At 42.4% G+C, this 17,830-nt stretch overlaps 2 protein-coding genes across 3 annotated transcripts; both read right to left on the reverse strand.

Annotated features, from left to right (window-relative positions):
• Window positions 1-895: 895 nt before the first annotated feature.
• LOC124012688 (uncharacterized protein KIAA0895-like) lies at window positions 896-15,029 on the reverse strand. Its single transcript, XM_046326563.1, has 6 exons — window positions 14,879-15,029; window positions 12,692-12,835; window positions 12,231-12,363; window positions 11,493-11,798; window positions 3,202-3,299; window positions 896-2,557 (listed from the first exon to the last, which is right to left on the reverse strand). The coding sequence occupies exons 2-6, from the start codon at window positions 12,821-12,823 to the stop codon at window positions 2,399-2,401; spliced, it is 828 nt and encodes a 275-aa protein (XP_046182519.1). The 5' UTR covers window positions 12,824-12,835; window positions 14,879-15,029; the 3' UTR covers window positions 896-2,398.
• A 144-nt stretch (window positions 15,030-15,173) lies between these two features.
• Window positions 15,174-17,531, reverse strand: LOC124012690 (uncharacterized protein KIAA0895-like). Of its 2 annotated transcripts, none has more exons than XM_046326565.1 (2): window positions 17,028-17,531; window positions 15,174-15,633 (listed from the first exon to the last, which is right to left on the reverse strand). In XM_046326565.1, exon 2 carries the CDS (start codon window positions 15,615-15,617, stop codon window positions 15,174-15,176), a length of 444 nt encoding a protein of 147 aa, XP_046182521.1. In that variant the 5' UTR covers window positions 15,618-15,633; window positions 17,028-17,531. The 2 variants fall into 2 exon arrangements, with proteins under 2 accessions (XP_046182521.1, XP_046182520.1); XM_046326564.1 differs by having other exon boundaries at window positions 15,174-15,637; window positions 17,028-17,525.
• Between the last annotated feature and the right edge of the window lie 299 nt (window positions 17,532-17,830).

Consider the following 17,830-nt stretch of genomic DNA (forward strand, 5'->3'; position numbering starts at 1 on the left):
TTGAAGAAACTTTCAAAGTTGTTGAAATGTTTCGGATTGACTGACCTTCATGTCTTAAAGTAATGATTGACTGTCCTTTTTCTTTGCTTATTTGAGCTGTTCTTGCCATAATATGGACTTGGTATTTTACCAAATAGGGCTATCTTCTGTATACCTACCCTACCAACTGATTGGCAAAAATGCATTAAGAAGGAAATAAATTCAACAAATTAACTTTCAACAAGGCATACCTGTTAATTGAAATGCATTCCAGGTGACTATGGTTACTATTGCTCAATACTGGCGGTCACATTAGGATTGAATGTGTTCAAAGTAAAATGCTCCTTTTGTAATATTCATGATTCTACTTTCATCATTGACATGATGTTGGAGGCAAAGTTTACGCTTTATTTCCGTTTTTAAGTGATTCTTCACATTTCAGTCAAATCATCTCTCCCTTATGATGGAGTTGTGGAGAAAGTAGCAGGTCCTCTAGTGGTGAAAAATGTGGACTGCAGAGGCCTCCCCTCCTTCAGCCCACCCACACTTCAGCTGTCACCCCTGTCCTAAAAACATCTAACCCACTTCGACCAAACAAGCCTCTAAAACAAAATGTCTCTGTGAAATATTTATGGTTGCCTTCCAAGCCATGTGAAATACACTTCACGCCCTAACAAAATGAAAACTCTTAACTGGAGCAGAGTGGAAGCCCAGGATAAGAGGCCCTGTTCTTGTGGGTCGTCTCCGTGTGGACAGAGGCCAATTGTCCAGCATGTCAGTGCTTGTAGGTGCCTTTCAACATGGAGCCCCAATGGAGTCCAGTTTCACAGTGAAACCTGAGATGAATGAATGGGACAAGGCGACTTCAACACCTCTGGCCCCAGATTAAGAACAGATAGAGACAAAAAGCCAAGTCTCCAAGGTGATAAATCCACTTTATTAGGGATTCAGTGACCATCAGGAGGCATTCAAATACAGTACAGTTACAGTACAATACAATACACAGCGCAATGTCACTTATAAACACTAGTGCTCATCATACAGTTAGATCATACCCAGGGCCATTTGTGGTGAAGTAGCGGCAGCAAACATGCTACTACCTACATCAGGTCAAAGTTATCCTGGTCCCAGATCAGTTTGTGCTATCCTGCCAACTCCTATGGTCATTGTAAATAACTATTGGCAAGAGAGCACAAACTGATCTAAGACCAGGCTAGTAGAAAGTGTCAATTGAACAATATTTATCAAATATCACAGTGTTCAGTTCTCAAAACACGTACCAAAAGCCAGAAAATCAACAACCTGTCAATCATGTTTGACAAAAAGGAGAAAAACATTACAGTACAATATTAGTTACACCCTGCCTTTAAAAACACTAGGCCTATTGGTTTGTTTTAAAATGCAGGAGGGAGAGTTCATCAGTGTAAGGTTATAAGGTTATCTCTAAGGAAACTGCCAGAAATAAAGCAGTTCAACGCTGGAGAAATAAGTGCAAATCGTAAGAAAGTGGTTGTTTTGGAGGGATTGCTGCGCCAAGGATATGTCAACAGGGCACAAATACATATGATTCGCAATGCATTTCTATGCTGTCCCAATCCTACTATCTCAGCACTATGCTGCCATCTTGTGCTTCATTAGTTTAGCCTCTTCCACATTCCTTTCTCCACTGTGACCTGGCCACATCATGAGTCAATGTTGTGCTTTTATGATACCGTAGCCGTCTCTCTTCTGTATGTCTCTCACTGCAGCCCGACCCTGACAAACACACACACTCTCTGGTTCATGGGTCATTACCTGAACATCAACTATAACAACAGCAACCAACCAGTACGGTAAAACTCTGTTTAGAAACATTAGTATAGGAACCCCTTAGTCTTTTGAACAGGAGATTGAAAATGCAATTACACTTGGCTGTGGGGTGCATATAGAAATGGAGAGAGAAACCCTACATACAATACAGTACACTGCACAAGTCATGTCACGTCACACAGCTACCATATGTGGTGGAAAGCCAGTTTACAACCAGGAAATGACATCATCATGGCATCACATGCAATTTTGCCTGTTGGGGATGGTACTGGTGGTGAGATGCAGGAATGTCACTGTGAATGATGCCACTGACTTTAATGAGGTTCCCGGTAGCTCATTAGCTTGGTGGAGGTAAGGTGTGCTGGAGGGTCAGGGGTTACCTCTTTCTGGGCATGCTCAGATGAGGAGCGTATCATCACTTCTCATAGGGTACCCGGGCCAGAAGGACCCTCACATTCACTTACTTCAACACATACCTCATAACAACCTCTAAGCCTTTGTTATATACATAACGTTTCAATCCCAAATGGATCTTGGTCAGGTTGCTGTTAACCTGTACAAGCTATGTGTTGGAGTAACTGAGTGGGCAGGCCCTCTACTCCTCCATGTCTCAGATGAGCACCCTGAGCTCCTCGTCAGTCAGCTGGTTGACCTCCATGATCTTCTCCAGCTGTTCAGCGTAGCACGCCATGTCCTGCAAAAAGTGAGGTATCCTCACATGCTCCATCAGCGCCAGGCCTTTCAGACGATCCACGTCCTCGTACGACACCTGCGCAGGCAGGCAGACAGGAACAATCAAGATGGAAATCATGCGAATGTATTTTAGAACAAGCAAAATAAAACAGACAGACAGAAACAATCAAGATGGAATTTGTGCTAATTTAATCAAATAAGGTTTCTATTAAGCAGGGAGTGCCAGTGGCCAACCCCCTCCTGGCAGGCTTTTGTTCCAGCCTTACTCTAACACACCTGGAACTGCCCTGATGAGCAGCTCATTGATGTGTTCGAGCAGGGCAGGAACAAAAGCCTGCATACCAAGTAGCTCTCTAGGGGGTTGGCCACCTGTGCTATACAGATAAGCCTAGGAGGACAGACAGCAGTAACACTGGAAGCCCATCTGTGTGAAACACATTGTGAGTCATGTGTTCCCTCCCTATGCCTGAAGTCATTCTTCTTCTCAGGCAGAATCACATGGTCTGATCTGCTCTCTCATACAGCTGTAGTTACATAAGCTTATTCAACCTGGCATCTCATTCAATTTCATGTGTAAATAAGCATTGTCGTTATGGTGAAGGAGAGAGGAAGAGAGGAGAATAATATGAAAGCTGTGCAGTCAAACACATCCAACGTATTGCCTTTGCCTCCTGATAAACCTACTCTAGTCTGACACATTAAACAGACCCCGTTACCCACCTTCCCCAGGGACATGAGCAGCTGGAAGTTAATCCTCTCTCTGTGTCTTAGGATCTTCAGGATGCCGTCCAGGTACACCTGGTCCTTCCTGAAACAGCCTGAAATATACAACAAGCCCATCAACATGACAGCAGCACGTACTGAAACAAGCTGAAATATACAACAAGCCCATCAACATGACAGCAGTACGTACTGAAACAGCCTGAAATATACAACAAGCCCATTAAGATGACAGCAGTACGTACTGAAACAAGCTGAAATATACAACAAGCCCATTAAGATGACAGCAGTACGTACTGAAACAAGCTGAAATATACAACAAGCCCATTAAGATGACAGCAGTACATACTGAAACAAGCTGAAATATACAACAAGCCCATCAACATGACAGCAGTACATACTGAAACAAGCTGAAATATACAACAAGCCCATCAAGATGACAGCAGTACGTACTGAAACAAGCTGAAATATACAACAAGCCCATTAAGATGACAGCAGTACATACTGAAACAAGCTGAAATATACAACAAGCCCATCAACATGACAGCAGTATGTACTGAAACAAGCTGAAATATACAACAAGCCCATCAAGATGACAGCAGTACGTACTGAAACAGCCTGAAATATACAACAAGCCCATCAACATGACAGCAGTACGTACTGAAACAAGCTGAAATATACAACAAGCCCATTAAGATGACAGCAGTACATACTGAAACAAGCTGAAATATACAACAAGCCCATCAAGATGACAGCAGTACATACTGAAACAAGCTGAAATATACAACAAGCCCATTAAGATGACAGCAGTACATACTGAAACAAGCTGAAATATACAACAAGCCCATTAAGATGACAGCAGTACGTACTGAAACAGCCTGAAATATACAACAAGCCCATCAAGATGACAGCAGTACGTACTGAAACAGCCTGAAATATACAACAAGCCCATCAAGATGACAGCAGTACGTACTGAAACAAGCTGAAATATACAACAAGCCCATCAAGATGACAGCAGTACGTACTGAAACAAGCTGAAATATACAACAAGCCCATTAAGATGACAGCAGTACGTACTGAAACAAGCTGAAATATACAACAAGCCCATCAAGATGACAGCAGTACGTACTGAAACAGCCTGAAATATACAACAAGCCCATTAAGATGACAGCAGTACGTACTGAAACAAGCTGAAATATACAACAAGCCCATCAAGATGACAGCAGTACGTACTGAAACAAGCTGAAATATACAACAAGCCCATCAAGATGACAGCAGTACGTACTGAAACAAGCTGAAATATACAACAAGCTCATCAAGATGACAGCAGTACGTACTGAAACAGCCTGAAATATACAACAAGCCCATCAAGATGACAGCAGTACGTACTGAAACAGCCTGAAATATACAACAAGCCCATCAAGATGACAGCAGTACGTACTGAAACAAGCTGAAATATACAACAAGCCCATCAAGATGACAGCAGTACGTACTGAAACAGCCTGAAATATACAACAAGCCCATCAAGATGACAGCAGTACGTACTGAAACAGCCTGAAATATACAACAAGCCCATCAAGATGACAGCAGTACGTACTGAAACAAGCTGAAATATACAACAAGCCCATTAAGATGACAGCAGTACGTACTGAAACAAGCTGAAATATACAACAAGCCCATTAAGATGACAGCAGTACGTACTGAAACAAGCTGAAATATACAACAAGCCCATTAAGATGACAGCAGTACGTACTGAAACAAGCTGAAATATACAACAAGCCCATCAAGATGACAGCAGTACGTACTGAAACAGCCTGAAATATACAACAAGCCCATTAAGATGACAGCAGTACGTACTGAAACAAGCTGAAATATACAACAAGTCCATTAAGATGACAGCAGTACGTACTGAAACAGCCTGAAATATACAACAAGCCCATTAAGATGACAGCAGTACGTACTGAAACAAGCTGAAATATACAACAAGCCCATCAAGATGACAGCAGTACGTACTGAAACAGCCTGAAATATACAACAAGCCCATCAAGATGACAGCAGTACGTACTGAAACAAGCTGAAATATACAACAAGCCCATCAAGATGACAGCAGTACGTACTGAAACAAGCTGAAATATACAACAAGCCCATCAAGATGACAGCAGTACGTACTGAAACAAGCTGAAATATACAACAAGCCCATCAAGATGACAGCAGTACGTACTGAAACAAGCTGAAATATACAACAAGCCCATCAAGATGACAGCAGTACGTACTGAAACAAGCTGAAATATACAACAAGCCCATCAAGATGACAGCAGTACGTACTGAAACAAGCTGAAATATACAACAAGCCCATCAAGATGACAGCAGTACGTACTGAAACAAGCTGAAATATACAACAAGCCCATCAAGATGACAGCAGTACGTACTGAAACAAGCTGAAATATACAACAAGCCCATTAAGATGACAGCAGTACGTACTGAAACAAGCTGAAATATACAACAAGCCCATCAAGATGACAGCAGTACGTACTGAAACAAGCTGAAATATACAACAAGCCCATCAAGATGACAGCAGAAACGCTGAAATATACAACAAGCCCTGAAACAAGCTGAAATATACAACAAGCCCATCAAGATGACAGCAGTACGTACTGAAACAAGCTGAAATATACAACAAGCCCATTAAGATGACAGCAGTACGTACTGAAAAAGCCTGAAATATACAACAAGCCCATCAAGATGACAGCAGTACGTACTGAAACAAGCTGAAATATACAACAAGCCCATCAAGATGACAGCAGTACGTACTGAAACAAGCTGAAATATACAACAAGCCCATCAAGATGACAGCAGTACGTACTGAAACAAGCTGAAATATACAACAAGCCCATCAAGATGACAGCAGTACGTACTGAAACAGCCTGAAATATACAACAAGCCCATCAAGATGACAGCAGTACGTACTGAAACAGCCTGAAATATACAACAAGCCCATCAAGATGACAGCAGTACGTACTGAAACAAGCTGAAATATACAACAAGCCCATCAAGATGACAGCAGTACGTACTGAAACAAGCTGAAATATACAACAAGCCCATCAAGATGACAGCAGTACGTACTGAAACAGCCTGAAATATACAACAAGCCCATCAAGATGACAGCAGTACGTACTGAAACAGCCTGAAATATACAACAAGCCCATCAAGATGACAGCAGTACGTACTGAAACAAGCTGAAATATACAACAAGCCCATCAAGATGACAGCATCAAGATGACGTACTGAAACAAGCTGAAATATACAACAAGCCCATCAAGATGACAGCAGTACGTACTGAAACAAGCTGAAATATACAACAAGCCCATCAAGATGACAGCAGTACGTACTGAAACAAGCTGAAATATACAACAAGCCCATCAAGATGACAGCAGTACGTACTGAAACAGCCTGAAATATACAACAAGCCCATCAAGATGACAGCAGTACGTACTGAAACAAGCTGAAATATACAACAAGCCCATCAAGATGACAGCAGTACGTACTGAAACAAGCTGAAATATACAACAAGCCCATCAAGATGACAGCAGTACATACTGAAACAAGCTGAAATATACAACAAGCCCATTAAGATGACAGCAGTACGTACTGAAACAAGCTGAAATATACAACAAGCCCATCAAGATGACAGCAGTACGTACTGAAACAAGCTGAAATATACAACAAGCCCATTAAGATGACAGCAGTACGTACTGAAACAGCCTGAAATATACAACAAGCCCATCAAGATGACAGCAGTACGTACTGAAACAAGCTGAAATATACAACAAGCCCATCAAGATGACAGCAGTACGTACTGAAACAAGCTGAAATATACAACAAGCCCATTAAGATGACAGCAGTACGTACTGAAACAAGCTGAAATATACAACAAGCCCATTAAGATGACAGCAGTACGTACTGAAACAAGCTGAAATATACAACAAGCCCATCAAGATGACAGCAGTACGTACTGAAACAAGCTGAAATATACAACAAGCCCATCAAGATAAGATGACAGCAGTACAAGCCCATTAAGACTGAAACAAGCTGAAATATACAACAAGCCCATCAAGATGACAGCAGTACGTACTGAAACAAGCTGAAATATACAACAAGCCCATCAAGATGACAGCAGTACGTACTGAAACAAGCTGAAATATACAACAAGCCCATCAAGATGACAGCAGTACGTACTGAAACAAGCTGAAATATACAACAAGCCCATTAAGATGACAGCAGTACGTACTGAAAAAGCCTGAAATATACAACAAGCCCATCAAGATGACAGCAGTACGTACTGAAACAAGCTGAAATATACAACAAGCCCATCAAGATGACAGCAGTACGTACTGAAACAAGCTGAAATATACAACAAGCCCATCAAGATGACAGCAGTACGTACTGAAACAAGCTGAAATATACAACAAGCCCATTAAGATGACAGCAGTACGTACTGAAACAAGCTGAAATATACAACAAGCCCATCAAGATGACAGCAGTACGTACTGAAACAGCCTGAAATATACAACAAGCCCATCAAGATGACAGCAGTACGTACTGAAACAGCCTGAAATATACAACAAGCCCATCAAGATGACAGCAGTACGTACTGAAACAAGCTGAAATATACAACAAGCCCATCAAGATGACAGCAGTACGTACTGAAACAAGCTGAAATATACAACAAGCCCATCAAGATGACAGCAGTACGTACTGAAACAAGCTGAAATATACAACAAGCCCATCAAGATGACAGCAGTACGTACTGAAACAAGCTGAAATATACAACAAGCCCATCAAGATGACAGCAGTACGTACTGAAACAAGCTGAAATATACAACAAGCCCATTAAGATGACAGCAGTACGTACTGAAACAAGCTGAAATATACAACAAGCCCATCAAGATGACAGCAGTACGTACTGAAACAAGCTGAAATATACAACAAGCCCATCAAGATGACAGCAGTACGTACTGAAACAAGCTGAAATATACAACAAGCCCATCAAGATGACAGCAGTACGTACTGAAACAAGCTGAAATATACAACAAGCCCATTAAGATGACAGCAGTACGTACTGAAACAAGCTGAAATATACAACAAGCCCATTAAGATGACAGCAGTACTTACTGAAACAAGCTGAAATATACAACAAGCCCATCAAGATGACAGCAGTACGTACTGAAACAAGCTGAAATATACAACAAGCCCATTAAGATGACAGCAGTACGTACTGAAACAAGCTGAAATATACAACAAGCCCATTAAGATGACAGCAGTACTTACTGAAACAAGCTGAAATATACAACAAGCCCATCAAGATGACAGCAGTACGTACTGAAACAAGCTGAAATATACAACAAGCCCATCAAGATGACAGCAGTACGTACTGAAACAAGCTGAAATATACAACAAGCCCATCAAGATGACAGCAGTACGTACTGAAACAAGCTGAAATATACAACAAGCCCATCAAGATGACAGCAGTACGTACTGAAACAAGCTGAAATATACAACAAGCCCATCAAGATGACAGCAGTACGTACTGAAACAAGCTGAAATATACAACAAGCCCATCAAGATGACAGCAGTACGTACTGAAACAAGCTGAAATATACAACAAGCCCATCAAGATGACAGCAGTACGTACTGAAACAAGCTGAAATATACAACAAGCCCATCAAGATGACAGCAGTACATACTGAAACAAGCTGAAATATACAACAAGCCCATTAAGATGACAGCAGTACGTACTGAAACAAGCTGAAATATACAACAAGCCCATCAAGATGACAGCAGTATGTACTGAAACAAGCTGAAATATACAACAAGCCCATTAAGATGACAGCAGTACGTACTGAAACAGCCTGAAATATACAACAAGCCCATCAAGATGAAATATACAACAAGCCCATCAAGATGACGTACTGAAACAAGCTGAAATATACAACAAGCCCATCAAGATGACAGCAGTACGTACTGAAACAAGCTGAAATATACAACAAGCCCATTAAGATGACAGCAGTACGTACTGAAACAAGCTGAAATATACAACAAGCCCATCAAGATGACAGCAGTACGTACTGAAACAAGCTGAAATATACAACAAGCCCATCAAGATGACAGCAGTACGTACTGAAACAAGCTGAAATATACAACAAGCCCATTAAGATGACAGCAGTACGTACTGAAACAAGCTGAAATATACAACAAGCCCATTAAGATGACAGCAGTACGTACTGAAACAAGCTGAAATATACAACAAGCCCATTAAGATGACAGCAGTACGTACTGAAACAAGCTGAAATATACAACAAGCCCATCAAGATGACAGCAGTACGTACTGAAACAGCCTGAAATATATACAACAAGCCCATCAAGATGACAGCAGTACGTACTGAAACAAGCTGAAATATACAACAAGCCCATCAAGATGACAGCAGTACGTACTGAAACAAGCTGAAATATACAACAAGCCCATCAAGATGACAGCAGTACGTACTGAAACAAGCTGAAATATACAACAAGCCCATCAAGATGACAGCAGTACGTACTGAAACAAGCTGAAATATACAACAAGCCCATCAAGATGACAGCAGTACGTACTGAAACAAGCTGAAATATACAACAAGCCCATTAAGATGACAGCAGTACGTACTGAAACAAGCTGAAATATACAACAAGCCCATCAAGATGACAGCAGTACGTACTGAAACAAGCTGAAATATACAACAAGCCCATCAAGATGACAGCAGTACGTACTGAAACAAGCTGAAATATACAACAAGCCCATCAAGATGACAGCAGTACGTACTGAAACAAGCTGAAATATACAACAAGCCCATTAAGATGACAGCAGTACGTACTGAAACAAGCTGAAATATACAACAAGCCCATTAAGATGACAGCAGTACTTACTGAAACAAGCTGAAATATACAACAAGCCCATCAAGATGACAGCAGTACGTACTGAAACAAGCTGAAATATACAACAAGCCCATTAAGATGACAGCAGTACGTACTGAAACAAGCTGAAATATACAACAAGCCCATTAAGATGACAGCAGTACTTACTGAAACAAGCTGAAATATACAACAAGCCCATCAAGATGACAGCAGTACGTACTGAAACAAGCTGAAATATACAACAAGCCCATCAAGATGACAGCAGTACGTACTGAAACAAGCTGAAATATACAACAAGCCCATCAAGATGACAGCAGTACGTACTGAAACAAGCTGAAATATACAACAAGCCCATCAAGATGACAGCAGTACGTACTGAAACAAGCTGAAATATACAACAAGCCCATCAAGATGACAGCAGTACGTACTGAAACAGCCTGAAATATACAACAAGCCCATCAAGATGACAGCAGTACGTACTGAAACAAGCTGAAATATACAACAAGCCCATCAAGATGACAGCAGTACGTACTGAAACAAGCTGAAATATACAACAAGCCCATCAAGATGACAGCAGTACATACTGAAACAAGCTGAAATATACAACAAGCCCATTAAGATGACAGCAGTACGTACTGAAACAAGCTGAAATATACAACAAGCCCATCAAGATGACAGCAGTACGTACTGAAACAAGCTGAAATATACAACAAGCCCATTAAGATGACAGCAGTACGTACTGAAACAGCCTGAAATATACAACAAGCCCATCAAGATGACAGCAGTACGTACTGAAACAAGCTGAAATATACAACAAGCCCATCAAGATGACAGCAGTACGTACTGAAACAAGCTGAAATATACAACAAGCCCATTAAGATGACAGCAGTACGTACTGAAACAAGCTGAAATATACAACAAGCCCATTAAGATGACAGCAGTACGTACTGAAACAACAGCTGAAATATACAACAAGCCCATCAAGATGACAGCAGTACGTACTGAAACAAGCTGAAATATACAACAAGCCCATTAAGATGACAGCAGTACGTACTGAAACAAGCTGAAATATACAACAAGCCCATTAAGATGACAGCAGTACGTACTGAAACAAGCTGAAATATACAACAAGCCCATTAAGATGACAGCAGTACGTACTGAAACAAGCTGAAATATACAACAAGCCCATCAAGATGACAGCAGTACGTACTGAAACACCCAAGGCCTGGTAGAAAATGCTGACTCCAGTAGGATACAAAGCTAAAGCTCGAGATAAGTGTGTGCCTGCATGCAGGAATGCCTATGTATGGGCGTGTGAACAAATGTGTGTCTGTGTTAGTTACCAGGCTGTGCGGTGTCGCTCTGCCCCCTCTTGGCTCGTACACAGTAGTCCCAGCGTGTGTTGGGTTCCTGGACGAAGCGTCCCAGGCTGTGGAACAGCTGAGAGAAGGACATGCGGCTGGCCTGGTACACAGTGTAGTAGAGCAAGGCAGCCCTCCACAGGGTGGGGTCCTTACGGAACAGGACAGAGTGGATGCTGGCCAGCCCCTCCTCAGTAGGGTTCAAAGGTCGGAGGTTGTGCGTTTTCCTTCCGACTCCGCTGCTCCACGGCTGCTGGGCGTTGTTGATGCCCCGGAAGTAGTGTGTGCCTGGGGAGAGGGCACAGACACAGGAAATGACCACAGTGGCTATATTGCACCAACAGGGTGAAGAGACCCATTGACAATATACTTGGAAGCTGAACTCATCCTCAAAAAAATAACTGTGCTGCTGAGTACAGCAGAGCAGACTAGTGGGCCGAGGCAGCACACAGCAAGTTCAGTATTGAGTGGACCAGTACCATGAGTAATGATTGTGTTCATTTAAATGTGCTGTGGTTGAGTATGTGCTTCTTATGAACCAAGACATGTTTTGAACCTAACACTCCTGACCCATTCTCCGTGATCCAGGAGAAACTCTGTGCATCGAAAGACCCTTGAAAGACATTACTGTGTGGCTGTAATACTGGAAAAACACTGGTATTTGTGCACCTCTTGACCAAACTAAGCATGATAGAGGTATAATGGAGTTATACTACCCACTGATCTCATGTCGTAGCATGCCCTCCAGCCAGTGTTCCCGGGCTGTGGCAATGTTGATGGTCAGAGTAGGCCGGCTGTTCACCACCGTCATGGACGCTCTGGAGAGGAGGTCGTCTGTCACATTGACCACTATCTGACAACAGACAGAGGGAGTGATGTTGAGACTCACTATATATGGAGCACTATCTGGTAAAGACACCACAGAGAGATATGTAGTTATGGAATGTGTACCTTAATAAGCGCTACGGTACCAAAGCAGGTTATGGGGTTACTATGTGAGGAGGGGGCTGTGTGGCGGTTGCGTCATATGAGGGAATTGTTCTGATTGGGGTGTGCAGAATGTTAATGTTAAAACATAGCTGACCCAGGATCTGTGGTAAGGGGTACCTTCTACCTTTCTCCAGGTAAAAGTTGCCCTTGACCACAGATCTAGGATCAGATTACTCAAGACGCTCTCTCACCTCCCCAATACAGCCCTCCTTTTCCATGTACTTCTTGACCAGGTACCAGATCCGGCCCTTGGTGAGCAAGTTTCCCCCTGTGGCCTGCTCAAACTTCTCATAGTTCCCATACTTCTGGAGGGCCAACTCCATGATACGCACCGCCTGTAGGGAGAGACACAATGACATGCCGTCAACTAACAGACAACATTAGGCTCAAATCTAATGATGGACTCCGGTATTATCTTGGTAAGGATACAGCTATAAAGGCTTGATTCCATTCGAGTGCAACTTGTGTTCAGATGATAATGAGGGAAATAACAAGAACTTGTCTCGTCCTTCAGTTGATTTGTTTGAAGGGACATACTGCATAGAAAACAGCTCCCTATAATTAGGCTATATCGGGGATGGGCAACTTTAATGGGGGTTGGGGACTCTAAAAATCTGAACTCATCATGAGGGGCCACACTTGCCCCTAAGTTTTAGAGTTAATTTTGTGCAATTCCACACATGTTGCCATAGGGTGTAGAGAAAATGCCATTTTACAGCTAATTTCCTATAATTCTACACATTTCACCACAGGGCTTTAATTTGCTCTTGATTACTTCACATTTAGATAGCAGTCCGCTAGAATAACTTAACAATCGACAAATGTTTTGCTGACATGGGCTAATTGAGTGACTATCAGTAACTGATACAACAATAGAAAAACTGTTGATTTTTGAATTCGCACCTTGAGCAGGGCCCTGTGGGCTGGCTGCCAGTTGCCCCTCCCTGAGCTATATAAATTGCTCCCTATTGGGAATAGCACTTGGGAGTAATTTTGTCCAGTAGCCAGGCTGGGCAGAACAGGTCAGTGCTTTCTCTATTCTCTCTAGTGTGTGTTCAGGGCTGTGGACTAGGCTTAAGAGACAGTCCCTACTCTCTACAGGTCATTAGAGATCATCCTCTCTCTCACCCCAGCACACATGCCACAGAGATCAAGTAGAGTTCAGAAATCAAGTCAGTTCTGTGAAATGTACAGTAACTGGAGTTGTTATGCAATAGTACAATAACCTGTTCACATCACAGAGTAAATCAGTTTATAAAATTGGGCAGATAGCCTAATTTGTGTTTCATCGTTTATTTAAGTTTAATAACAGTTCCTTCTGATCATGGAGTATGTAACAAAAAAGGTGTCATTTTCTACATTAAATCTACAACAGTAGAATGAATGGACACACAGTTGTACATACTGGGAGTGTGTAAAACAAGACTGGTGCCAGGAGTGGAAGAAAGAAAACATGATAGCACAAACTGCAATATCCTCCACAGGATCACTTTACAGTGCATTTCCTGTAGTCTTTACTCAACTAAAGAGGCTGCCATATGTTACTATCAGTATACTAGTGTTACCCAGGTAGCTAGTATGCAACAGAACACCTCAGGGGATGCTACTAAGTTCAAACCGCACTCGAAACACTAGACCAGACTACATTCTATTAATTCTACAGAACTATAATTTAAACAGAGGCCTATCTATTACAATCCTTGTGATTTACAGTAGTACTCATTACTTTAAAGCATAAACCTCGGGCCTTTTATTGGAAACGTATTTGTCCCTCAATTCATTCTTGTAGCTCCGCTAACTATCTATGTATCGTACAAAGATGTGCATTCCTATTCATGTATCCATTAAGCTTTACGGCGTCTGATTTCTCTTGTCTTTCCTGTTGGCGTAATCACAACATGACTTTTAACATACTCAACTATTGATCTGTCGGTAGAGTAGCTTGTTGGATATCTGCCCAGAATAAGGGCTAATGTGGATATCCATTTGATACATACTAATGTGGATAGATATTTTCTGCCTCAACCCTACAGCTCAGACAGAGCACTGGTGTATTTTTCTCCTGACTGGTGTGCTAAGCTGGAGTTTTAAAGCAAGTTTTTCCCAAATAATCCATCCAATCCTGTCAGGATTTGTCTGCTACCTGGTTGCGTGGCTTTCACTGAGTGGCCAGATTTACTTCAGCTCAGTCTACCTCTTGCCTTTGCTGAAAATAGTTGTATAAAACCTGTGTCCCGTTCCTGGCCTTACACTTACCTGTGACAGTAATTGACATGGTAGTTCACTCCTCACCTCTCCACTGTGTTAGCTGATGTGTAGGTAGATTTCTAGTTTAAAATGGCCGAAAAGTGCTATTAATTCATTAACATGGGTCTCACCTGTGTCAGAAAGCGGTCGGAGGCGTTGTTGTGGCGAGCCAGCACCAGCGGAGACACAGGGTTGCTGTACTCAAACTGAGGATTGTAGCTGAAGTCCGACTTGAAAAACTTCACCTTCTCCTTCTCCACGTTGGACGGCTTGATGGCAGTGAGGATGCAGAGCTTCTTGACCCCGGCGTTCTCCCCTTCCCGTATCACCCCTCCTCTGGGCAGAGAGGGCAGCTTGGTACGGGGTGAGCTGGTGAAGCATGTTTTCCGGGTCCGGGAGACAGGGCTGGGGGACAGGCATGTGGTGCTACCCAGGACCTTGATGCTGTGAGCTGGCTTGGGCCCGCTGGGGAAGCCCCCTGAGGCGGAGGAGAAGACATGGTGGTGGGATGAGCCTGGTGTCTCCGCTGCCCTGCTGGCCCAACAGTAACAGAGGAGTTACAGACGGACGGCGGTGGCTGTCGTGTGACCTGCAGGTTGTAGAGGCACATCTCACAGTCTTCTTGGGCCTGCGGTACAGGGAGTGCTTGGGGCTCTGTCTCTCCTCCTCCTCGGCCTGCAGGAGTACATTGTAGCTGCTGGTTCCCGTGGTGAAGAGGTCCTTGAGGATGCTGGAGGACAGCTTCTCCAGGCACACCTGAGTGGGGCTCACAGGCCGCTTGTCTGGCACCCTGGGGCTCGAGTACTTCTTAGAGATCTCCATCTCTACCGGCACCATCGAGCTAAGGAGGAACTTCTTAGACTGCTCCATCTCTGGCCAATGGAGCCTTTCTGAAACAACAAGTGATGATGACTGACCGAGGGTTGAGTCAGTAATGCTGACGCAGCAGCTTACTTATTTTAGATTCTCTCACTCACTCGCTGAACAGTACCTACATAGAATAATCCTCTTACAAACAAGACACAGAGGAGTGTCTTCAGTCTGCAGCCAGTTCAGCTCTAAAGCTAGACTTATGTGAATAATGTCATGTGTGCGTGCGTTGTTCAGAGAACCCTAACAGAGGTTTATTCAATAGCTCAGAAGGTGATATCACCGGTTTGGGTTTGCAGTGCAACACTGACTCAATCAGCCTTGGGCAATAAAGGCTGCTACTATCCTCCTCCCCTTCATACAATCACAGTGCATAGACCTCAAATGGACATATTCAACATACTCTGCAGTTACAGCTTTATAGCAATTGTATCAGCAGTCCTTAGTGGGACTAGCAACTATGCTTCATTGATTTCTCTATGCACAAAGCACAGTCAGTTATGATGTAGGCCTAGTCACCTAATTATTCCCATCATTTCTCCAGAGTCTGACAGGGTAGCAGCCCTTGTGCAGAGCCTTGTGTCCTGACCTCCAGTGGGATGGCTGGATGACCAGGAGCATCATCACACTCTGTATAACCACTCTGTTCAGACAGGAGCGCTGATGTGGAAGTTATGCAACCACTGCACTAACAACACAACCACTTCAGGGCTTCAGCAGATCACATGGCAACAAGATTTGAAAACAAACCATTCCAGATAACATTGCCAAGCTGAATCATTCCAAAAGATAAGGGAGTCAGTAGCTGGTCACAGAACAAATACATTAAGAATGGATAAATATCCCTTTTGACCATATCAATGTTTTCTGCTTTATTACAGCAACAGGTGTCTTTTGCAGTTCTTCTACAAAATAATTGTCGTGGTGCACTGCAAAATAGCTTCGATTTTTGAGGAAGTATAGTACCGACAAGTAATGCAGTACAATAGCTACTGGAAATTAGAATGCATATTTAGACTGTTATAACAATTTGGCTGTACTTTTATATAGCTATTTATTTGAATGTGTGATTTTATTTAAAGTTACGTTGGGCGTCTTGAAAAGCGCTTAAAATAAAATAAAAATATTATTATTAAGCATGTAATTACTTTATGACAGCTTTGTAATTAGGTCTAAAATAACATTTGCAGAATGATAGGAAAATTGAGCATATATGCAACACAACTGTTATAGCCCTAATAACGAAGACACTTTAAAATCATCATAAAGTATGCTTAGCTACATAACAGTAACCAATAAAGCATTGCATCTGTTTGAAGTTCCGTGTGTTTCTGTTGCTGCCGGCGTTCTGACCAGGTTGGACATATTCAAGTGAATTCAAGGCATAACACAGATCAAGTGCATACATACCAGTGACGTTTATTGATTCGAGCATCCTCTGAGACTTTGTTCTGCGGACAACCACTTGACAACGTCTTCCAAGCAAAAAACAAGTAGCTTGCTATTATAGCTAGCTAACAATTAACGTTAGCTAGCTAACAAGCTTGCCAACAGTCACTAACCTAACCTAGCTCGCTAGTTAGCTAGGTCAAACTGAACAAGACTAGCTGGCTATGGTGGATAACAGCAGCTACCCCAGCTAGCAGAGAACGTCCTCCGTTGAGCTGCTCGGCATCAGTCGTGTCGCTGTAGTTCTGGAGCTGTGACAAGATACGAGCTGTTTCCATGGTGCCCCGGCAACGTCACACAGAAACACTTGTGCTTCTGTGAGATTGTTATTTTCAGTAAAAATAAGAGACAATATTGTTTGTGTCATTATAGTTTATACATAGTTTATACTAATGTATCGCTGAATATAGAGCCTTGAATGTGCGGGATACAGCTAAGTAAACTGTCCCAATGGCTTTGTGTGGTTGAGAGAAAGTACAATCGACAGACACAGACAGACAGACAAACTATTCTGTTCTATTCTAGAGATATATATAGAAAAATTCAGCTGATCAGATTCAGAGATATTTCTCTACATGTGACATCGGCTCTAAATAGTCTCTATGTACTGTGTGTGTGTGTGTGTGTGTGTGTGTGTGTGTGTGTGTGTGTGTGTGTGTGTGTGTGTGTGTGTGTGTGTGTGTGTGTGTGTGTGTGTGTGTGTGTGTGTGTGTGTGTGTGTAATGTTTACTGTTCATTTCTGATTTCAAATCAAGTTGTTTAGT

The sequence above is a fragment of the Oncorhynchus gorbuscha genome, linkage group LG24 (assembly GCF_021184085.1).
Source record: "Oncorhynchus gorbuscha isolate QuinsamMale2020 ecotype Even-year linkage group LG24, OgorEven_v1.0, whole genome shotgun sequence".
NCBI classification, from domain to species: domain Eukaryota; kingdom Metazoa; phylum Chordata; class Actinopteri; order Salmoniformes; family Salmonidae; genus Oncorhynchus; species Oncorhynchus gorbuscha.

Coding starts and splice junctions, on each gene's coding strand:
- LOC124012688 (XM_046326563.1), bottom strand. CDS start 12,823: ATGGAGTTGGCCCTCCAGAAGTATGGGAACTATGAGAAGTTTGAGCAG. Junction 12,364..12,691: donor AGGAGGGCTGTATTGGGGAG/GTGAGAGAGCGT, acceptor GTCTGTTGTCAG/ATAGTGGTCAATGTGACAGA. Junction 11,799..12,230: donor CATGCTACGACATGAGATCA/GTGGGTAGTATA, acceptor CCCTCTCCCCAG/GCACACACTACTTCCGGGGC.
- LOC124012690 (XM_046326564.1), bottom strand. CDS start 17,052: ATGCTCGAATCAATAAACGTCACTG. Junction 15,638..17,027: donor CGAATCAATAAACGTCACTG/GTATGTATGCAC, acceptor TTGTTGTTTCAG/AAAGGCTCCATTGGCCAGAG.